The sequence below is a fragment of the Artemia franciscana genome, chromosome 16 (genome assembly GCF_032884065.1).
Source record: "Artemia franciscana chromosome 16, ASM3288406v1, whole genome shotgun sequence".
Taxonomy (NCBI): Eukaryota; Metazoa; Arthropoda; class Branchiopoda; order Anostraca; family Artemiidae; genus Artemia; species Artemia franciscana.
The window spans coordinates 20,654,572-20,679,606 of record NC_088878.1 but is presented as its reverse complement, the minus strand read 5'-3'; the positions used below and the strand labels follow the sequence as shown (position 1 = coordinate 20,679,606).

Below are 25,035 nucleotides of genomic sequence, written 5' to 3'. Positions count from 1 at the left end.
TTGAGAGATAACCTCTTTGAGTATGTGAACTATGATCATAGTGGCTAAAAACTGTGTTTGAGATTGAATGTTATGAACCTATTAAGTGGTATGAAAGATTTCATAAGTAAGGTAAACGTTAAGAAGCTAGATTTTAGGCTCGTTATTTCGCTAATTTTTTATATGATATTGCTTGTTACCATTGCCGAATTTTTTTCGTAGTAAATATAATAAAATATTGCATGTTTTCTCTCTTGAGTAAAAAGTGTAATATCCTTCCTAATTATAATTGGAAATCCTCTATAGTTTAAATTACTTTTAATCTCCATGGTCTTTTATAATACTAAATATCAAAACGCATGTGTTATGCCTGAACATCTATATAAATTGGATATTTCGAACATAACATCAAATATAAATCTTCTTAAACTCATTTTTGTCTCGGCATTTAAAACCGGTAAATTGTAGTTTTGGTATTTGGAAACAAAAAACCATAAATTTCAACTCTTAAGTTTTCCTCACAAGTGAGTCAGATACTTTAAGTATAGGAATTTTTAATAAGTCAAATTTCACCCGTATTGATGTGTATTCGTAGCAAGTTAAACCATTAAGCTTGTTTAGTTACTTTCGGTTTCTCCTATTAACCTACAATAATTAGGTAAAATTCATTTTGAATATGATTCTAATTGCTGTGTACAAAAACCTTGAAGTTTTTGTAATGCCCTTAAGGTTTGATTATCGAAAGTCTAACCAGGGTTGTTTAGTCCATACCAGTTTACTATTAAATGGGTCTCAACGTGAGTTTTGTCACAGAGCAGTGTACTTTAAGTTTAGTTATTTCCTTTTTTTTAATTAAACCCGATTGAACCTAACCTTGAACCTAATGGGCCGCAGCTGATAAAATCTAGCAGTTTGGTGCAATGGAGTCTGGAGTTAGAGTTTGGAGGGCAAGTAAAAAAAAATTAAACTAATTCATGAACAATCATCCTGAATAAATTACGCTCTAGATAAATGTTTTGACTACCACTCAATGATATCAAAAAGTTGGGTTCCATTTTTGGCATCTAACTAGACCGGTCGAATTCGGTACTCCTTAGATCCCAAGACCGAGAGTTAGAGTCAGAAGCTGTGCAATTCTTAGCGCTTACTGCCTTTTCGATTATTTTCCAACTCCAGAGGGCTGGTTTTACTGTATAGATACTGATAGGAAAACATATTATTACTTTTGCAATATTTTAGCTTTTTTTTCAGCCGGGTTTGTCCATGGAGACGCGGCGACAGCTTGGTGAAGCAGCAGTAAAAGCAGCAAAAGCAGTTAACTATGTTGGTGCAGGTACAGTGGAGTTTATTTACGATTCTAAAACCGGTGAATTTTTCTTCATGGAGATGAATACAAGACTCCAGGTTGAACATCCAATTACAGAAATGGTAACTGGCACAGACTTGGTTGAATGGCAATTGAAGGTAGTTTTGAACGAAAATTATACTTATTGGTTTTACTAGGACTAGGATAAAAGGTATGGGACCTTACTACAAATAAAGCTAATGGAATCGTTCGGGAGATTCTGTTTTGTTTACATATGTAAGAGTGTGTTTGAGACCAAGATTGTGTCTAGAATATTACAGGCTAGATGAACGCATCTATGGTTAGATTTAGTTCTGTTGACTAGAATACAAACGAGGTAGTGTTTCTTTGTAAGATTCTAGAGCAATTTTGGAAAAAAAAAGCAAAATTAAGTACTATTTTCATGCTAGTTCAATTTTTCTTAAAAAAAAAAAATCGGAAAAAAAGTTTTTGGAAAAAATGAAATCATGACTGGACAGCGAATAGAATCTCGTAGTATATCCGTTAGTGCTTGTTTAGTTAAGCAACCTCAGTAAAACCCTTTTCTACGCGAGTTTCTTTTCTTACCCATTATTTCCAGTGATTGCTGAGATTATTTGTCCTCCCACTTGTTCTTTCTGTAGTGAATAATTACTAATTAACACATAGTCAGCCTGGGTATAGTTGTGATGATTGGGACAAAAAGTAATGAATCCTTGTTATATCGCTAGGGGGTTCAGATTTTTGGATCTTCCAGATTTCTCCTTTTCTACATCTTTAGAAAATGATACTCCTACCAAAACTGTCAAAACCAAGTGTTTTTCGTTGTGTCGAAACTATGAAAATGCTATATACATTATTTTTTCAGGAAAGCAAAACGAGAAAATACAGATGAAAATAAAACCAGAATCCACGAAAAAAGATGCTGATAGTTTAAATAGCAGGATAGAGTAAGGCCAATAGAAATGAAATGCGTTTTAATAGATACTGTTACAAAAGCGCAAGCGCACTTCAGTGGGGTGGACCGATTGTTCAGAAGCAAATACTAGTATGTAAAAATTAAGCAAACCATTAACAAGTATTGAAGAACATGCTAAGTTGTGACTACTAAGTGTAGGCAGTCTATGGGAGATCATAAAAAGTAAAAAAAAAAAACAACTACATTATGTAAAATAATATTATATATATATATATATATATATATATATATATATATATATATATATATATATATATATATATATATATATATGTATATATGTATTACTTTAAAAATTCTGTTTTTATGTTCGGTTAATATTGACTTATCGATCTATGCTTATAGGTAACCACCTTGAATGATATTATATATAAGCTTCTTTTAATTTCATAATACTGTACATCCAAAATGTTCTTGAACATCATTGGTTTTCATACTATGCAATTATACTTTAAAATTTTAGATCGCTGCCGGGGAAAGACTTCCTATGCTACAAGATCAAATAACACTAACTGGACACGCTTTTGAAGCAAGAATTTACGCTGAAGACCCTGCAGGCGGCTTCCTTCCAGGTGCTGGTCCACTGCGTTATTTGAATACACCGCCTTCGGCCTCTGACGTACGGATTGAAACAGGCGTAAGACAAGGGGATGAAGTATCTGTGCATTATGACCCAATGATTGCCAAACTTGTTGTTTGGGGTGACGATAGAAGTAGTGCCTTGAGGAAATTAAGATCTCGTCTCTCTGAGTATAACGTGAGTAATTTTTGGTGCTGCAGTTTAACACTTTATATTATATAATAATGTTTTATAATAGTGTTAAATTTTTATTTTGATGCCAAGACTAGCATACAGAGTAGAAGTTAGGGTTGAAAAAACGCTTTGGAATTATAGTCCTCCTAGGTCAAGCTGGTCTGACTTAACTATATGACTATCGTAATATTTTAAGTGTCTATGTTTGAAGAGATGGACGAAATTTTCTATTCATAACCGATGCAATCCTGGCCCAAAATTCTAGTCACAGTTAGGTCTTCTAAGGTTGCTATATAATTGAAAATTAGCCTGTTGCAAAGTGTTAGTGAACATGCTATTAGTGGTCACACCACTTTTATAATGATAATAAACAATGATGATGTAATTTCAAGCAAGAAAACTTGCATGGGTATTGCAAAATGATTGACAATACGCCTATATATATATATATATATATATATATATATATATATATATATATATATATATATATATATATATATATATATATATATATATATATATATATATATATATATATATATATATATACGCCTATATATATATATATATATATATATATATATATATATATATATATATATATATATATATATATATATATATACATATACATATATATACATATATATATACGCATATACAGACAAGAGTTATAGAACCACAGAGCAAGATAACTAAACGTAAAGAAGCAATTTTATAGGTCCATCCGATATAGGTAAAAACATTCTGCGTTTTAGTACGTATGCAATACTTGCTTTCTGTCTAATCGATCGCCCAACCCTCCAAATGAGCCTTCCCCTTGATTAATTTTTTCGTCCAATTTTTAGCTATTGCAATTGCGAATAAAGTATCCGGTGTCCTCGCTTTATTCCTACACATAAGAAGAAAATTTGAACCCCACACTTTTGGCTACATCATGGTAACTGGGACCAAGTAGGCTTAAAAACTGTCTTGGGCTCAAGCTATGTCAGTTCTGTGTAAAGACCATAACAATTCTGTGTAAAGACCAAACTTAAAACTGAAGAATTAGCAGACAGATACATAAGTATGTTGGTAAATATTAAATAAAAAACCTCATAATTAACCAATTAAGTTTTGTGCCACTAATTGAGAGGATGCAGCGTTTGTCTTTGCAAACAAGTAGGTTAAACTAAAAAAAAAAAAGAAAAAAAAAGAAAGCAAGCAACCTGCACTAACAAAAGTGAGAAAAAGGTCAGACACGAAGAATTAAATGAAGTTAGGGCTAAGGGAAGGTATTTCACTTGCTGAAGATAGCTGGTATATTAGGAGAAGGATGGTCCAAAGTTAGTTTATGAGCAAGATTTCTGTTTGTTATTCAGACCATTAGCACCGTGATAAAAGATGGTTTACATATTTCATTTTGTGCATCATGCATCAACAAGGAAAAAACAATTTAATTCTAAGAATAAATTCATAGAATAAACAATATGAATTCCTAGAATAAATTCTAAGACGTGAATTCTAAGATTAAATCGTAAGGAACTCAATCCTAGCATTATTCACTTCATAACCCAGGAAGTTCTATAATACATCAGTCGGCATAAACTTGACTTGAAACACTGTTACTTCATATTTGTTCATTTTGAGTCTGAAGAATAAAATAATTCCGATTTTGGAAAACTGAAATCTTCAGCAATATTTTTGGACCTAGTTTTCTTCAGTCCTATTTTAATCATTTATCTTCTTATGTTTTTTTTACTTCATTCAGCTGATATCGACATGATCCATAACTATTCTGATCTGTCATTGCTTCAGGTTTACAGCGTTTTGAGCCATTCTGATGTATTGAGAACCCTGGGTGTAGTTGGTGTTTTGACAATTTGTATTATATCATTGCTTTCTACAGCATTTGAAAGGCCAATTGTCAGAAAAATTCAAAACCTAGGATCATAGTCTTCCTGATGGCAGCTTACTTTTGGAAAGTTTTTGATGAGGTTTCAAAACCTCTCTTAGTGCTAAATGTGTTCTTAAAATAGAGGAAAAAAAAATTAAAATAGTTTCATTTATCCCTGAATTTTGGTCTAATTGAGCTCAACAATATGTTAGAAATTTTCCTCTCTAGCTTTTGGTTTGATTCTCAATGTCAATTGTGTAGTTTGATAAAATTGTGTAGTTTGATAAAATCGTCAATACATCAGCTCCATTTTGGTCAAAATATTTAGCCTGATTGTTCCTGCTTATTTGTACTTTGGTGCTTCCATGGAGTGCCTTCATATATTTTTTTTGATATACGAAAAATTAAGACAGTTCAAGTATGTCTAACCAGTAAATTTAATCAGGGATGGTGACCTGTTTTTTTTTGTCGTTTTTTTTTTAAATAAATATAGTATTTTATTTTTGCTAGAAACCATTTTCTAATCTGAATTTATAGAGATGACATGTCTGTTCTACTAGGGAGCTTTGGTATCTTTTCTGTGATTACAGTTTTGCCGTATTTTGGAACTTTATTAAGATGTTAGTTTTATTTTATTTTTCTTTTGTTTTTTTCTTGTGTTTTGTTTTTCGTCTTTTTCTTTAGATGATTTAACTATCCTCTCTCTTTGTTCTTCTTTTCCTGTTGATTAAGGCTCTCAGATGTGGAATTGAAATATTTGAATATTTTTTATTAATTATCTTTTTCCTTTCATTGTCACTGCTTTATTTAAACTAAACCCGTTTTTCTCTTTTGAAGTATACTAAATATCCAAGGAAAAAGGGCAATATTCATTTAGTATTAAAGTTATTGAACCGCATAAGGCGTTGCCTCCTTCGGCTGTTGAAGAAGTCAGTGTTGAATCATTTAAACATCTTTTCCTATTTTTACCAGCCTCATGCAATCATAGGCCTAAATGATATGTTCTATTTATGAAACTATTTATTTAATAATTTTCTCGTAGATAAGTGGATTAAGCACCAACATAAACTTCTTGTTAGATCTGTCTGCCCATCCTAGTTTTACCTCGGCTGATGTACATACCGACTTCATTCCTGAGCATTACAACACTTTGTTTCCCACGAAGGTTGTCTCAGATGAGCTCCTTTGCAAAGCAGCTGTATCACTTATACTTGAAGAACAGGCAGCTGCAAGACAGGCACAGCTGCAAACTGCTGATCCATTTAGTCCGTTTATCAGTCATCCCGGTTTCGCTGTTAATATGCTATTGAGTAGACGGATTGAATTGAAAATTGGTGAAACAGGTAAATGTTTTTATCTCTCTGTGATAAATTTGATTTTCGGTTTTTGTCGGCCTTTTAACAAGTTCCACTACTAGGGTAACTAACCCTTTTCTAGAGGCCCTTGATATGAGATATTACCCAGTAAATAATTTTTAGTTACAAATCTACGAAAAAAAACATGTGAATGTATGTATGGATGCACTGGTGGCGGTTTCACGCAAAATAACCCTGCTCATACTCCTCGTCTTGATTCAATTTTGAAAGTGAACTTATTCGTAAAAAATATATGGGGCTGGTATATAATGGAGTTTTTTGGTAAGGAGAGTGATATTATTTTGAATGGAAGGTTGGGAAGAATGGAGTTTTTTGGTAAGGAGAGTGATATTATTTTGAATGGAAGGTTGGGAAGAATGAGATTGTGGGAAGCTTTAGGTTTTTTTCAAGAAGATCTCCAAGCGTTATTGACGATATTGTGAGAAATACGCCTCTTTTACGCTTTTGTATGGATTTCGAGGTTTGGTCGGTGCCGGGTTTGATCACATGCCCGATAGGTTTTCGTTAAGACTATTAAATAGGAACCAGGATGAGTCAGAAGAAAGGGTGTATAAAGGATTGTTGATTCCGTGATACGGAAGGAGGTGGTAAAAAAGGCGTTGAAGCTAGAACATAATATAGAGAATATATTTTATTAGATGAATTCCAGCTGGAACTGGAACAAGTAGCAACAATAGGAAAATAAGGAAAAATAGAAGATTTCCTAGATAGAACCGCTAAAACTACGTATGTTGGAGATCAGAAAATAGCAAAAGGCGGATAGAGGGAGTTAGGGTTTTTTTTGACGAGGAATGCACTTCTCAGAGGGAGTGCCTTGAACTCGTAGTGGAAAAATCGAAGATGCGCTGCCTGAAAGAGAATGGTAAGCTATACTCTGATTTTAAATGAATGAGAAGAGAGTACGAAAGATTGATTAAAAGGAAAAAGAGAGCATTTAAAGCTGCGAACAGAACAACTTAGACAAGGATTCTATCTTAGCAATAATTGAGAAATACGGCAGCTTCTCACGAAAAATTTAGGAAACCAGAAATCAGCTCAATTAAAACTAGTGGTGGAAAGTTATCGAGAATAAATGAAAAACAAAGAACATAAAGGCTAGGATAGAGTGCAGATTCGACAATAGAAATTAAGCGGATATTAGAGGTGTATCAGACCCTTCTAGTACCGCTTAACCAAGATGATCTGGAGGTTGTAAAAATATCTCAAAGAAGGAAATTTGGAAGGAGTTGAGGAACATGAAGGTATCTCCGGCACCTGGAACGGTGTCGGAGATACCCTCGTCTTTGGACCAAGATTTTCACTCGTCTCTGGACTTGAAGGATAACTTAGATGCTTTCATATATATCTACATACACAATTTTTTCTGGTATTTTTTAAAAGCTTCATTGACATTTGGAATAGTCAACCTCATTTGTTGTACCGATTTTTTTTCAATAAGTGATTCGTACTAACATCGAAGGTATAGAAGTACTGACTTGGGTAACAGTGTGATTAAGTGCTTTTGTAAGATTCTATTTAGAAAATCACATGTTTGGTTAGAAAAAGGGAGAACATTAATTGAAATCTGGGGAGAATTTAGGAGGTATTGAACTGCGTTTGATGAAATTTTATAGTGAATTTATTTCTTGCTCAATTTGACGCGGTCCTTTCTCTATTGTTTGCTGATGACTTTGTCCTGTTGGATTCAGAAAAAAACCTACAGTTGCTTTTATTTATTTTAGAAGTAGCCTATATGTACAAAATAAAAAAAAATAGTACTTAATGTTAGTGAATGAGCGGTTTCGGGTTTGGGAAAAGTAAGAAGGGGGAGAAGTAGGAGTTCAGGTTTGAGGGTGAAAATTTACCTGTTTTGAATGAGTTTATTCACTTTGGGTGTAAATTAATATAGGCGGTTTGCACAGATAAAAAAAGGAAAGAAATAATTGGATATTCAATGAAAATGGAACACACGACAGCAAAAATAAATAAGAAGAAAATTAATAGACGGAAGGTTAATCACTACACCACAGCAGACCCCTCACCCGCCGATACATAAAAACATTTCCAACCATCAATGGGGCAAGAAGAGGGAAATCAAGACCCGAGATAAACACCCATAAAAAAAGAAAACAATAAAAAACTAATAACTATGCAAAACGAAATATTTTATCTTATTTTTAAAATTACAAACAGTACATTAAAATTGAAATTAGACTCGTGCCGGTTCCATGCAGCAACCACACTATTTCGTGGAGTTAAAAGGAATAATGGCTGATGTAGTTTGCCTATATTGGGAGTTTAATGTGTTGATTTCATAGCAACTGGGAAAAAGTCAAAAGAAAAGAAATGTGTAAGAAGTGGCCGGAGATTATGTTTAACCTTGAATACTAACAAATCAAGAGTAACTGCCAGTTCAAAAGGAAGAATATTCAGCAAACAATATAAACTCTTTACAGAGGAAAAGAGGCTGGGGACAGAAGAAAACTTTTTAAAATGCGAAGCGTCTTATTTTGTTGCATCGGAAGTAAATTTAAATGGGAGCTGAAAGTATTCGAATAAATAAGTGGACAGCTATCTAGATAAAGATGAACAAGAGTAAAATAAATAGAGCGCGCAGCTTTGAGCGGCAAAATGAATTATACCGCGCATAATACCCACGTTCCCCCAAAGCTTCAGTCTTACTCTATTAATATGTGACTTCCAACCTAAATTTGAGTCTATTAGCAAACCTAGGCAATGAATAGTATCAACGCGTGATGTCTCTGAACTTGACACAGAAGACGATCAAATATGGACATGGTAGTCCATGGTACGGACTACCATGGATATGGTAGTCCGTAGTGTGCGCGAATATATCGTACATTCTGTTTTAAAGAGTAAAGAGCTAGCCTATTTGCCCTGAACAGGCTACTAGTCTCTCGAACATAAAAGTCGAATGATGTTTGACACGGTCTTCGTCAATTCCAGAAACGGTACTGTCTGTGTCATCAGCGAAGAAAACGGTCAGCGCTATGTCTACATCTGAATTACCAATATTATTGACATAAATTAAAAACAACAGAGGGCCTAAAATTGAATATTGGGATATTCTGACTTTATTTGACTGGTTTGAAGACATTGATATAGCATCGCTCCTATTAATGCAGCATACTCTGTTACTTAAATAAGGTAATATTATCGATTTAGCCCGACTACATATACCAAAATTTAAGAAATTTTCATTGAAAAATTATATGGCAAATAACGCTTTTCGTATATCCACGGAAACAAAAATGGGGAGTTCATCCAAAAATGGGGAGTTCATCCAAGGTATCATCTATAAACTGGGCTACTCCCAAAATCGCGTGCTCTGTAGAATGGCATCACCAAACCCTAATTGAACTTACTAATCATATTCGTCGCCAAAATTAACGATTCTTTTTTTTAATCGTTTTTTCTATTGTTTTGATTGTTTTAACTGTTTTTTTTTTTTGTTCTTCTTATTTTCTTCATTTTTTTTTGTTTTTCTGGCCATGACCCTGCGGGTTTATATATATATATATATATATATATATATATATATATATATATATATATATATATATACTAGCTGTTGGGGTGGCGCTTCGCGCCACCCCAACAGCCGTTACGCGCCATATTAGTTACGCGCCATTGTAGTTGTGTCCCTGTGTCCCACCTGTGAATAGAGATAATGTTTTTAACTACGTAAAACATGCGAATATACAACATTCTTCGCTGTCCCATTGTCTGTGCATATAAATAGATTGTCAGGTTTACTGACTCTTGAACATGCAACATATAATTGTCCATGGGAAAAACAATCCGTATTCAGATCTATACCTCATTATTCTTATGATGTGTCCCTGTGTCCCGGTCGTCATTTATATTCCCTGTGTCCCGGTATCCCAGTTTGTAATTCCTCTTTGAGTGTCCCGGTCGTCATTTATATTCCCTGTGTCCCGGTTTCCCGGTCGTCATTTGTGTCCCGGTCTGTAATTTCTATTCGAACAATCCCTGTGTCCCGGTCGTTATTTATATATCCCGCCTGTGCCCCCGGCGTCCCCGTGGTCGTCATTTATATTCCCTGTGTCCCGGTCGTGATTTGTGTCCGGGTGTCCCAGTCTGTAATTTCTCTTTGAGGTTCCCTGTCGTCATTTATATTCCCTGTGTCCCGGTCGTCATTTGTGTCCCGGTGTCCCGGTATGTAATTTCATCAGTTGACAAACATGACGTCAGTCGACAAACAACTTCATGACGCATACAGCTCAATCCTTATAATGACGTCAGTCGACAAACATGACGTCAGTCGACACACAGACATGACGTCACTCGACACACACACACAGACAACTTATTTTTATATATATAGATATACTAGCTGTTGGGGTGGCGCTTCGCGCCACGCCAATACCTAGTTGGTGGGGCGCTTCGCGCCCCCCAAGCCCCCCCCACGTGCGTAACTCGTTACGCGCCATATTAGTTACGCGCCATTGAAAAAAAAATGAAAAATAAAGGAGAAAAACAAAACTAAAAACCTAAAAAAAGTAAAAACCAAAAAAAAACTAAAAAGAAAAAAAAGGGGAAAAATACAAAAATTTATTTCATCATATAGCCTACCATTTCAAAAACGAATGTATATACAGACCGGACACCGGGATACAAATGACGACCGGGACACAGGGAATATAAATGACGACCGGGACACAGGGACACAACTACAACGGGGACGCCGGGGGGCACAGGGGGATATATAAATGACGACGGGGACACAGGGAATGTTCGATTAGCAATCACCGTCAACAAAGCTCAAGGGTAATCATTAGAATCATGAGGTATAACTAAAAAAACTAAAAAAAAGGTAAAAAACTAAAAAAAGACCAATTCAAAAACGAACGAGAAATGATGTTGCAGCGCCATTTATTTTGAATTGTGTTTCTAATTTAGCGGATTTTTTTAAAAATTAGCCACATGGTAAAGATGAATTCTATAATTGTTTAGTTCTTTCAGGTTTTTTGCAATGTGTTAATATTTGTGATTTGGTAAAATTTATTATATTTAGTTTACCTATTGTTGCTAAAAAGAGGGATATATTAAAAGGATAAGTTTGTTTTGGTGTTACTTGGTTGTTTTACATTTGCTGTTGTTTTTTTTTTCTTTCATAGGCATGTATTTTGGGGGTGATACCTGACACGGGGATGCCATGGATATTCTGTGGTAGCCACAACACTTGGCTAGGTAGAGAATTTAAAGTGGCGAAACCCTATAGGCCAGTGTATTCTCCTGATGAGCCCTTGTGTGGGGTTGTTGCCTCTGAATTATTTGTCTTTATTATTTTTTCTATTGTTTGGTAAATGACGACTTATACTTATTGACGACATTACTGCCTGTCCATGGATTATTCTTTATGGTTGATTGTGTATGGCTATGCTGTTTGACCTATGTGATTGTATGGATGAGTAGGGTTAAGGCCTCATTCAAGTGCTGGTCTATATTAATCACTAATTTAGGAAAAAAGTCTTCCTTTTCTCCTTCTGTCTCTCTCTTTTTTTTTTTCTTTTTTTTTCTTTTTTTTTGTGTGTGTTTGCGCTGTTGCATTGGTGATTTCTCTTTTCATGATATATATATATATATATACTAGCTGTTGGGGTGGCGCTTCGCGCCACCCCAACACCTAGTTGGTGGGGGCGCTTCGCGCCCCCCCAAGCCCCCCCGCGCGCGTAAGTCGTTACGCGCCATATTAGTTACGCGCCATTGTAGTTGTGTCCCTATGTCCCACCTGTGAATATAGATAGATATATATATATATATATATATATATATATATATATATATATATATATATATATATATATATGTTTTTAACTACGTAAAACTTGCGAATATACAACATTCTTTGCTGTCCTATTGTCTCTGCATATAAATAGATTGTCAGGTTTACCGACTCTTGAACATGCAACATATAATGGTCCATGGGAAAACAATCCGTATTCAGATCTATACCTCATGATTCTAATGATTGCCCTTGAGCTTTGTTGATGGTGATTGCTAATCGACCATTCCCTGAGTCGCCATCGTCATTTATATATCCCCCTGTGCACCCCGGCGTCCCCTTTGTAGTTATGTCCCTGTGTCCCGGTCGTCATTTATATTCCCTGTGTCCCGGTCGTCATTTGTGTCCCGGTGTTCCAGTCTGTGATTTCTCTTTGAGTGTCCCGGGCGTCATTTATATTCCTTGTGTCCCGGTGTCCCGGTCGTCATTTATATCCCCCTGTGCCCCCCGGCGTCCCCATTGTAGTTGTGTCCCTGTGTCCCGGTCGTCATTTATATTCCCTGTGTCCCGGTCGTCATTTGTATCCCGGTGTCCCGGTCTGTATATACATTCGTTTTTTAGTTTTGTTTTTCTCCTTTATTTTTTTCCTTTTTTCTTTTTTTTCTTTTTTAGTTTATTTAGATTTTTAGATTTTTTAGTTTTTTTATTAGTTTTTTAGTTTTTTTGTAGTTTTTACCATTTTTTTAGTTTTTTTAGTTTTTTTTTTTACTTATGTCCTGGTCGTCATTTATACTCCCTGTGTCCCGGTCGTCATTTGTGTCTTGGTGCTTTGTTGATTGCTAATTTATATTATATTTATATTTATATTTTTTATATTTATTAATATTCTTTTAGTTTTCTTTTTCTCTTATTTTTCAGTTTTTTCCTTTTTTTTTAGTTTTTTCTTTTTTAGTTTTTAGTTTTTTTTTGTTTTTTACCTTTTTTTAGTTTTTTTAGTTTTTTTAGTTTTTTAGCTTTTTTAGTTTTTTTATTAGTTTTTAGTTTTTTTTTAGTTTTTGCCTTTTTTTAGTTTTTTCAGTTTTTTTAGTTTTTAGTTTTTTACCTTTTTTTAGTTTTTTTTTAGTTTTTTAGCTTTTTTAGTTTTTTTCTTTTTAGTTTTTTTTGTAGTTTTTACCTTTTTTAGTTTTTTTTCTTCTTTTGTATTAGTGTGAAATAATTCAGACGTCATATGCGGACAAACACGACGTCACTCGACAGACAGACAGACAAACATAACCCACAAACAACTTATTTTTATATATATTTATTCATATTTTTTTAGTTTTCTTTTCCTCTTTTATTTTTCAGTTTTTTCCTTTTTTTTAGTTTTTTTTCTTTTTTAGTTTTTTTTAGTTTTTTACCTTTTTTTAGTTTTTTTTAGTTTTTTTAGTTTTTTAGCTTTTTTAGTTTTTTTATTAGTTTTTGTTTTTTTTTGTAGTTTTTGCCTTTTTTTATTTTTTTCAGTTTTTTTTTAGTTATTATATTTTTACCTTTTTTTAGTTTTTTTTTAGTTTTTAATATTTTTTTAGTTTTCTTTTTCTCTTATTTTTCAGTTTTTTCCTTTTTTTAGTTTTTTCTTTTTTAGTTTTTAGTTTTTTACCTTTTTTTAGTTTTTTTAGTTTTTTTAGTTTTTTAGCTTTTTTAGTTTTTTTATTAGTTTTTAGTTTTTTTTAGTTTTTGCCTTTTTTTAGTTTTTTCAGTTTTTTTAGTTTTTAGTTTTTTACCTTTTTTTAGTTTTTTTTAGTTTTTTAGCATTTTTAGTTTTTTTTCTTTTTAGTTTTTTTTTGTAGTTTTTACCTTTTTTAGTTTTTTTTCTTCTTTTGTATTAGTGTGAAATAATTCAGACGTCATATGCGGACAAACACGACGTCACTCGACAGACAGACAGACAGACATAACCCGCAAACAACTTATTTTTATATATATTTATTCATATTTTTTTAGTTTTCTTTTTCTCTTTTATTTTTCAGTTTTTTCCTTTTTTTTAGTTTTTTTCTTTTTTAGTTTTTAGTTTTTTTTAGTTTTTTAGCTTTTTTAGTTTTTTTAGTTTTTTAGCTTTTTTAGTTTTTTTTTCTTTTTAGTTTTTTTTGTAGTTTTTACCTTTTTTAGTTTTTTTCTTCTTTTGTATTAGTGTGAAATAATTCAGACGTCATATGCGAACAAACATGACGTCACCTGATCCACAGATCCACACAAAGACAACTTATTTTTATATATATAGATATATATATATATATATATATATATATATATATATATATATATATATATATATTTTGCGACTCAGAGTGACCTTCGGTGAATAATTTCTATTAAACTGATCTTCAACATTTAAACTACCTTTTTTCTTCATATGAATAAAAAAAACCTGTCAAGCAGTATGAATAAAACTAGTAATTAAAGAGTAATCAATTTTACGTAAAATGAATGCTAAGTGAATTACGTTAAGTTATTTACTGGAAATACAATCTTTAGGATGTCAATTAGTGGTTAGTCTTGATGAGCGTCTCGTTTCTTTACTATTGGCAGTATTTAAAAAATGTTTGCTATTAAATTTCATATTTTGTAAGGGAATCTATGTGTAAGAGAGTGTACTGTCAAAAATGATCATTTTTAAGGTTTTATTGAAAGTTCTATACATACAGTCTTTCTTCATAACCATTGATGATAGTGAGAAAAAATGGGTCAGTAAATAAGAAGTCATCAAGTGAAATAGCCTGACTGAAATATTGTCAATTATGACGAATTGCTGCATTCTTTAAGATAATACCACATAGATTGCTAGAGTTTTGGCTCATTTGCTACAAAGAACACGAGAATTAACCTATGGAATGAAAGTAACGTATATAAACAGGCTGTTCACCATACCTCTACGTTTCAGAAACTTTCGATGCTAATCCTTACCCATTGCTAGAAAGATTGGGAAGGTGATATCAAAACAGAAAGAAAATTATGAAGCAAATACTTAGGAAATACCCTTAATTGGCAATATTTCCAATACGTTTTTGAGTCATGAGCCGTTTGTCAGTGCGAAAAAAAAACCCATTAGAACTGATTTTCTGATGAAAAAATTGTTAGAAATTCATGAAAACCACAAACTCTACAACATTAACGATTATCCTTTGGCAAGTAATCTAGGCAAAGATAGCTAAAAAAGTCCTCTGCTATGTCAATAGCGGTAATATATTGGGGAGGATAGCAAGGGGGCTCACCGTACCCCTTTGTTCTGTTGGAGAGGGATGCCAAATGGATCCTGAGAATTTATTTTTTTAACATATTTGTTTTATCAGACATAAAGTTTGACCTGAATCTCTGCTTTATCCCAAAAACCAGAATAGAATTTCATAGAAATGCAGTAAGGTAGCAACTAATTGTAATATTGCTGTATGTGTTTCTAGAGGTATTAAGGGGACACAAATAAAGGGGCGGTCTCAGGAGGAGGATGGGTGCGATTTGTTCACTGCGCCACTTTCCAATAGAATAACATAACATATATTTTTATACATGAGTTTTTCATGATGTCAAGACTTGTCTAATGATTCAGGTACTGAAAAGTTTATATTCCAGCATATACAGTTGAAGTTCAGCATAAACCAGATGGCTCGTTCTTTGTTGTGCTTCCTTCTGGGAAGGACTGCCATGTTAAAGCACAACTACATCGACAAGGAAACGTAACTCACTTAAAAGCGGAAATATCGGGCCACATTTCGCAGTCAACGGTCTTAGTGACCGACAGTGGCGTTACGCTGTTTGAGGAGGTAAGCATTTGTTATATCTTAAAGCTAAAAAGTGGGGGAAATGTTTTTTTTCGATATAATTTTTCCAGAGATTGAAAAATATAAGAACATTCATTATGATTAGCCACCCATAGCCACAATAGGCCTAAAAATTTAAACATGTTTCGCCCAAGCTTTGGAATTCATGGAGAAGCATAATATGGAATGCGTATACTACTCTGTCTAATAAGTACTAATTTGTTGAAGATTGATGCAATAAAATTCACCAAAGAATTGTACAGTTAAGAGCAGGTGGATGAAGCGCCCCAATCTTGCGATTTTGGACAGATCAACTATGATAAAATAATTTTTTTGCCCTTAGGTTTTAAAATTTATGACTTCAGGAAGTTTTTTTTAGTGATTAGGGAACATCCTGACGATCAGTAAGCTATACCTAATTTTGACACACCTCCGGAAACAGCTGCCTTAGAAAAGTGATTTTAGTGTTTAGTAGTATGTATATATATTATGTATAGTAAGATATGCCTAACTTGCTTTTTGAGAACCTGTGCTTGATCAAATCCTAGGTTTATAATCTATGAATAGGCATTTGATTCAGTCGATGCAAAATCTTTTGAAGTCCTATCCTTGCATGGTATACTATATAGGCCGTTAATTAAAAATTCTTATTGTGGGAATGTTATCTCCTCCCCCCCCCTCCAACATTCTTTAGCTTGGTAAAGCCGAACTCTAGGTAGCCTATTTATTTTCTCCCAAAATTTTACATTCTAATCAATCTAACACTCCTTAAAGTGGAAAGCCCCAAATCTCCTTTCAGTACCACTGAAATAAATGAATTTTTCAAGCCTAAAATTATCTTAAAATATCTCAGCTAAACTACTTCTAACTTAGCTGCTTTAGCATAATCCCAAACCTCAGATCCCCAATGAGGACTAGAAGCTACTTTTGTCTGGAACACTCTTTTCTGGATCTTCATGTCAGCTAGCTGACCTAAATTACTTCTTAGAATTATACTTATTAGCCTATTACCCCTTAAATTACAATCATCTACATGCCTAGAAATCCCACTTTACGCACTAAACTTAACACCCAAATAAAAAAATTCTTCTTTAACGTCTAACATCGCTCCTCCAAAATTAAACTAAACCTCGGAATCAACATCCCCTTTAATCGTAAATATTAATGCTACTGACTTCTTAGTGTTCAACTCTAAATCCTTCTTTCCTAAATATTTTTTTATTATATCTAATTGTTTCTGAAGATTATCTCTACTATCCGCCACTAGAGCTATGTCATCCACGAATAACATACATGATAGCCTAAACCAATCCAGAGATACAGAAGGGGCTCCTTTACTTGTCATAAAACTATCTAAATCATTAACAAACAAGGAGAAAAGCTTAGGAAATAAAGTACATCCTTGTTTCAAACCCACATGAGGCGTAACCAGCCTAGAAAATTTTCCCATAACCTTCACAACAAACTTCACCCTCTGATACGTATCTCCTATTAGTGCTACAAAACAAGACGGCAAGCCTGTTTCTAACAGAACTTCAATTAACAACCTCCTATTTACCGAGTCAAAAGCACTTTTTAGGTCTAAAAGTGCTACGAGTAGTCGACCATTTTTCCCTGTAGTATATTTCCTTCTCAGTATACCCAAAGTAAAAATATTGTCAACAGTGCTGAATGTCGATCTGAATCCCACTTGCACCGGGCTAAGCATTTCCTCCTTATCTAACCAATCTCTTAGCCTAAATTCCAGAACCTTACAAAACAATTTACTTACCACATTTCCCATAAAAATATATCTAAAGTTTTCACGTAACTTCTTATTACCTTTATTAAAAGAGGTACTGCTAGTGAAATGTCCTATGAGCGTGGCCAACAAGCTTTCTCCTCCACAAAAGAGAAAATTGTGGCCAACATGTGTATTAAAGTTGTCCTTCCTAACTTCAGGGCCTTTGTAGATCTACCATTTGTTCCTGGACATGAATTACAATCCATCTTTTTCAACTGATCCCAAATTTCTTGTTGAGATACAGGCCTAATTAAATCGTTATCATTCTGTCTTATGTTACCATCCCTAGACCTAACTCTCTATCCTCTGAACCATTCGACTCATTCGCCCTGACATATTTTGACTCCCTATTCTCAAACGAATCTGGCCGCGTGTCAACTGGCGGGACGTTTCCTCTTATTCTCGGGCCCTGTATTGAACATTTAACTACCGACCGAAACTGTGTAGGGTTATTCACACCATAAGCTCTCTTAATTTCTTCATTAATCTTCATCTGCCTCTCTATCTTTTTAAATCTTTTAATCTTATTATAATCTGACGTTAGTTTCCTATGTTCAGCTAGCCTGCGCAAATTCATTTCCTGATCCAGTGGGTCTTTTGCTTTTAAGTAACCAGAAATCCCTAATTACCTCTTCCCGTTTTGCCTACATTCCTCATTGAAAAAACCCTCATCTTTTCTGGCCGGACGTTTCCTATCATGAGATAAAGGATTGATGCTCTCATCATTCTATCTGCAGTTATTACTACGAGGCTGTTATATGTACGAAAAGTGATTTAGCATCAGGTATAATAGAAGTTAAGAAAGGGAAATCGCCTAGTTTTGATGGGATTGTGGCAGAATACCTTCGTGATGGTTCTGATATACTTGTTGAGACTTTTAATTGGCTGCTCAAGATGTGCCTTGATACAAGTACATCCCCAAATCACTGTGGTTTGCGTTGTTACAGATATTTCAGTCACCAAAGCCCCATTTTGGCTCTCTTATCAAAATGTGGCTCCCTAAAGACTGAAATTCCTTGGTTGGTTCTGGTTCAAACAAGGTGTAGCATGGATACTGTGCTGCTGAAAGGAGATGTTGAGAAAGCCGAAGGGGGACGTTGGAGGGACTATGTTGCAGATTGACAGATTGAAAATCCCTGTTTTGTTCCCCTTGGAGCAATGTCGAACCCACCTAAAAGTGGGCATGTAGAAGGAGGAGGCTTTTAATTGGTTATAGACTTGTCACAAATCATACAGATCAAAAATGCTCTGGTTAAGAGAAGGGGATTCTTGCCCCGAGACTCCACCGGACATTTTGTGGCACATACTTTATAAACGTTGTATTTAAGGTATCTTCTAATCCGTTCTGTAACTTAAAAAGAGCTCTACTCTCAGTGCCATCTGGGAGTTCTCTCTCAGCTTTCTATGATCTTTCTTTTTGTGTAATGTAATCAGAAGAAGAAGATGAAAAAAGGACATAAAAGACGCGATAGATGTCGTTTTATGAGGTCAACGCTGTTGCGTTGTGTTTATTTATTATACAAGTTATTTATTTATGTGAAATTGTAAACTACTATGAACACTATTTACTGAAGTTATAAACTGCGGGGACCACCTTTTAAATGTTTATAAAAGGATATCAAGTCTGTGCCTTAATAATTTTTCTCCATGTAATCGAGTGTAGAGTTATTTTTTTTATTTTTTTGATAAAGGACTATATGGGTGGTGGCCCGTTTTTAGGAGATTTTTTTGAACAAGGAATAGAATTTTGGATACGTTTGTGGGTAGGGATTTGTGTCTTCAGGATGTGTTTTGGTGGGGATCCGCGTTTAAACTGCAGATTTGGGAGACGAGCTGCATGAGCGTCTTACAACAGTGTTTTTACAGTGCTTATAACAAGGGTTTACAACAGTAATATTGAAGTGGTCTGTGTTTTGCCTCCAGGTGAGTAAGAATGTACTACTTTGGTAGACATCTGTTTGGTGGGGATCCGTATTCGACATGCAGATATGGGAGACGAGCTGCATGAGTGTCTTACAACAGTGTCTATATTACATTGTTTGTATTGTATTATATATAATATTGTTTATATTACAGTGTTTTTACAGTGCTTATAACAAGGATTTACAACAGTGAAAAAAAAAAGCATTCCGAAGAAGTGTTTTCCAGTCTAAAGGACACAGTCGGCTAACAAATGTGTTTGTGATGTGTTGTCTTGTCAGGATTGTGTGGTAGTGAGTAGCGTTACATAAATATATAAATATAGGTACTTAAGAAATTTTTATAGTATTTAAAAGTATATTTGAATGTTTCTTTAGTAAATTGTTTTTAGATACTACTTAAGTACTGTGTATTGACTCAATACTATGGATTTCTGATTTCTAACTGATTTTTTTTTTTTTTTTTTATCTTGGTAGAGATATTTCATTTTGCAGAAAATTTGGAAGAGACGAAACCTTCAAATTTGGTTTGCACCATAGACTGGACTGTTATAGAATCCCTGTTATTGTGGAAGAGAAAACCGAAAACTTCGAAGTTCTTCAGTGAGTTGAAGTCCGAATCGTCAGCAGTATTGTTAGGCTTTGAGAGAAGACTTGATCTATTCTTCAAAATGAACGTACAGGATACTTTTTTGCAAACTTGCTTTGGCAAGCATCATCCTTTTTTTCAAAACCAGGTGGACTCCAACAGCTGTAGAGCCCCTACCATCTGGAGATAAAAATGGACCAACTACGAATGGAAAAATTTTGAAAATTGCTTCTGATAAATTTTCTCTGCTCTGGTCTTTTTATGATGGACTTGGTTTAATGGATGAGAGTGACGCTGCCTAAAATTGCTCTGCTGCTGTGTCAGGTGAGTATCCACAATGATTCATTTGCCGATGTCGGTAAGAAAGACCGTTATTGTGGTGCAACTGTTGAATTTTTTCAATGATGGAAACAGAGAGTTGAGTAATCTAGGGTTTTATTCCATTATGAAAGGTCTTTTCTGCACTTTTAGCACTGCTGCACCATCATATGCACCAGTGGAAAGACTTTTCTCGACGTAGAGGTGGGACACATTTTCTCTGTGAAGAGCAACCTATTGGGTGACAAAATATAGAGAATTTGAAGTACTAAACAGTTTAATACTCATCTTCATGTGTATCATAGACCGCGATACCATACTCTGTCGGAAGCTGTACCAATGTCGAGTGACAATAACCTGATGTCGTATCCTTTTCACATAAGTCCGATCTACTCCTGGTGCTGCACCATTAAGCAGTCAAGTGCTGAACGCTTAACCGGCGGAATTTATATTGGCGATCGCCTAGAAAACTTTCCTAGTGCGGGAGAGGAGGCTGATAAGACGCTCATTGGCTTAGGTACAAGAATGAAATAGGCAGATTTCCATGAGTGGAAAGGTTCCAGAGGAAAAATACAGCCGAAAAAGCAATGACCAAGCTCCTGCCAATTTAACACTGCAGGTCTTTAAGGCCTTTTCAAACTGGCTAATTTACTTTTGTTTCCTGTTGCTGTTTTTTTTTGTAATACGTAGGCTTTTTAACCATATGTTGACAGAATTGAATAAGACACATTTTAAAATAGTGTAGATTCAATTTTGTCAAAGTTGCCTACAACTTTGAAATTTTCAGGATGGATCTCACACATTTTGTCTGCCTGAATTGAAATACATGGCTGAAAAATCTAAAGCCCTAATGAGTGAAGGGGATGCGGTTGCTCCAATGCCTGGTGTTGTTGAAAAACTCCTGGTTTCGGAGGGCCAATATGTAAAGGCTGGTGATCCTCTGGTTGTCCTCATAGCCATGAAAATGGAGGTTTGTAATCTTTGAATGCTTTAGATACCTGTCTTCTCTTTTAGGGAATCCCAAATAACCGTGGAAAACTGAAGGGGAGAGGGGGATAGATGTAGCCTCTAAAATTTTCATAGAGATGAATACACAATGCCCGTTATGCAAATTACAATACCAGTACACTTTACATATCTAATTACTATGAAATACGTGTTTGTCGTTCCCTCTCCTCCAAGAAATGGCGAAGTTCAATTCAGGTGTCGTGTGGAAATTATAAGCTACACATTTTACGATTCTCTGAAAAGAATATAGCCATCAAGTGCTACAATAATATGTATGCTGTAAAACTATTGTTTGTTTTTAATTGATTTCCTTCCACATTTCAAGATAATATGTATTTCTTTGATTTAGCACTGCAGTTTTCATCTTTTTCGCTTTTTTTGAGTTTTTGCGTGATAGTCATTTTAAAAAACCGGTTAATGGTTCAAGGATTTATTCATTGAAAACGCAAGACCAGTATAGTTTTGTGGAAATTGAGAGTTCACGAAACTTCCACGTTTGACTTATTGATTTTCACTAAAATCGGTGGCGGTGGTCTTTGGTATCTAAAGTCTGGGAACAATTTGCTAATTTCAGGACCCAGAGATATGTTAAGTCAGAATTGCAATTTGCTAGTTCCGGTATGCTAAGAAATCTAAAAATTTGGGTTTTGGCTCTGATCCTGTTTTCAATTGGGGCTCGAGTGAGGATACACAATTTTTATAGTAGTCCTATATATTTTTGGTTACAGCAGCTATGGATATTTTATAGCACGCACAAATTTTGTATTATTGTGACCTTACATTTATGGTTCTTGGATGGAGGGGTATGGAGGCGCAACATCAACTAATGTTTGTTCCCGTTTTTTTTTATCTATATAATACACTTGTTATTTTCAAGCATAGTTCTTTAGCCGTGTCGATGCCCATCAAATGTTTCTCTTTCTAAAGCAGTCGGGAAAAAAAGAGAGGAAGGAAAAAATATTTTATACATTTATGTTGATGCTTGATTTACCTCTTATTTTGACAAAATTCTGATTTTATTTTTGTTTTGATAAATACGGACCAGACTGTTCAGAATACACAGGCTCGCATCATTAAGTAGGTAAAAAGGTAAGGTAAAGAATGCGGCATTAGACTTTACAGTCCCTACCGGCGGTGGTGATCTCTGTTTCTTGACCCTTCAGCCAGGAAGTGCAATGAGGGACTGGAGACCAACCATCCTGTGCTTTCGTACACCCTTCCTGTTTACCTTCCCCAGATTTCTCCAGGTACCCATTAAGAGCTGGGTCGACTCTGTCTGAGCTTACAGAGTCACGCCACTGACCCCGTCCCAAACTAAACAATTGGGTATACTAGGATTCGAACCCTCGCCCTCTCAGACAAAGAATCCTGAAACCAGCCTGAAACCATTATTAAATAGGAATGGTACTCAAGCTCTTTAGAAGGTCTGAGACAGGGTGGGGCAGCCTATTTTTGGCTGCTTATTGCCATTTCGGTTGTTAATATTTTTAAACTAGGGTTGATTTAATTTTTGCTGTTGTGTTGCTGATGATTTTAGTACGAATAAAAAATACCCACTAAAAATGCAAGTCATTTTCAGTTAAGCGCAAATGATGATATGGCTTTTGATGGTTTTAGGGGTTGGGACGGTTGCCCTGCTTATATTTGTGGTAATTTTTGTTGGTTGTAAGTTTGGTTCGATTGTTCGATGTAGTTTCTGTTCGTTTTGGGATCTGACTATTCATCCATACCAGTATCTGGTATATTTTGATGCGACTAATCATATCAGTTTCTATTCTGTTTGGGTTTATGACTCCCCTAGTTGAAGTACCTCCGGTTTTCTTCATGAATCTAATCTATTCCTAGTTTTTTCTTAGGGTGGTTACTGTTGTAGGTCGCCAGGGCACTATTTATCTGTTTTTGTTGATCAGGGATTGTATTTTCTCGGGGAAGCTCTTTGTACTTTTGAAGTTTACCCATAATCATTCGACAGACAAACCCCGTTATTGCTGGGATGTTTTTTGGCTGGGATAAATATTTTTGGGAAATTTTTATTTTAAGAATCAGCTTACATCACATTGAGGTATCCCGTTTTAAAAATACAAACTGGCAATATCAAAATATCTTACTTTAGTGGTAAGAGATAGTTGTAGGTTGTATAAGAAAGTCGAGCAATATTTTGGAAATAAAATTTTTGGAAATCCCAGCATTATTTAAAGATTCACCAGAGAATCTTGCATGTTCCAGAACTAAAAACTTTACCTGTTTATAATTTTGTAAGAATTGTGCTTCGTTTTCACAAGATTTTGAAGTGAAAATTCGGTTTATTTTGCATTTTTAAATAAGAATCCTTTTTTAGCTGTATCATTGTCAAAATGTAAAAACCTTAAAAAGTTAGTCGTTTGTTGGTTAAAAAATATTCTACCGATTGTCCTTTTGTATAACCGCCTTCTACGAGTCAACATCGTGGGTTCGGTCCTCAGTTAGTTATACTTTCTAACGTATCATACATATCAAAAAATATTAGCAATGTTTTATTTTGTTTGTAGTACGTCATTCGTGCCCCTAAGGATGGATTGGTGAAGCAAATTCTATACAATCCTGGAGCCAGTGTTGGCAAGAACAAGCCTCTTGTGCATTTTGAGGAGTAATTTGTTTTGTTCTTTTTGTAGTGTTTTATTAACGTACAAAAGTGATTTATTTACGAGCTGTTGTATTCTCTTGTATCCACTAATTAAAATAGTATTTGATTTTTAGTCACCTGTAGGGGGTCTGGTTTTAAAACCAACGAATGCCAAAGAAGCAAGTTACTGTAACTCGACGCACTCTTTTTTAGACCCCTTAGAACCCTGACAATTTTTTCCTGTGGTAGATCTGGTGACATTTTGGCAAAAATAGGGGGAAATAAATTGAACAAATTTCAAGGAAGTATGCTCTTCTTCAGAAAGAAAATTGGGTGTTTTCTTATTACCATAGCAGCTGGTGCAGTTCTGAAACTACTGTAAGAATTAGGGATTCTTATAAATTAGCTGAAAATTGGTTTTAGATAACTTGTTTGAGTAAAAATTATCCAAAGATTTTTAGTCAATATGATTAGAGTCAAAAGGTGGGTCCATGGACCACGAAAATAATCCTCTCGCTCACATTTTTTTTGCAGAAATGAAACCATCCTTCTCTTCATTTAAAGCAGAATCACCCAAAGATTTTTTACATTTTTCATTGGAGGTATAAAGCTATTCCATGGCCCCTGCGACATACTTCCGCCTGGTTTCTAGCTGAAAGGTAGATATGCTTAATTTTGCTGGGATCGAAATCACAACGATTTTTAATCAGTCTAGTGTCTGAAAATGAGCTGAGTCTTATTTTTGTGTAAAATAGAGCTGAGTCTCGACTTGTTGTAAAAGTTAGCAAACTCCAAGTTGCAGTAATTTGTTGATTTGGTGTAAAAACGAACTAAGTTCTCACTTTTTGTGAAAACAATCGAAGTCTAAGCTGCGGAATTCTGGCATCGAGGTTGCAAGCTGAGGATGGACTTTGTGGGCCTGTTGCATCTTGTTTAAAACCGAATCGCACATATATTTTCCATCTTTACGAATGGAGAACTT

At 34.6% G+C, this 25,035-nt stretch overlaps 1 protein-coding gene across 2 annotated transcripts in view; it reads left to right on the top strand.

The window, feature by feature from the left end:
- The window catches only part of LOC136037200 (methylcrotonoyl-CoA carboxylase subunit alpha, mitochondrial-like), a 51,037-nt gene extending 26,851 nt beyond the window's left edge, over positions 1 to 24,186 (top strand). For both annotated transcript variants that reach the window (XM_065719776.1, XM_065719775.1), the window contains exons 6-11: positions 1,231 to 1,443; positions 2,746 to 3,039; positions 5,958 to 6,258; positions 15,647 to 15,837; positions 21,231 to 21,413; positions 23,980 to 24,186. In XM_065719776.1, coding sequence (XP_065575848.1) covers positions 1,231 to 1,443; positions 2,746 to 3,039; positions 5,958 to 6,258; positions 15,647 to 15,837; positions 21,231 to 21,413; positions 23,980 to 24,081 — 1,284 coding nt within the window. In that variant the 3' untranslated portion in view covers positions 24,082 to 24,186. The remainder of the gene's footprint in view (positions 1 to 1,230; positions 1,444 to 2,745; positions 3,040 to 5,957; positions 6,259 to 15,646; positions 15,838 to 21,230; positions 21,414 to 23,979) is intronic.
- The last annotated feature ends 849 nt before the right edge of the window (positions 24,187 to 25,035 follow it).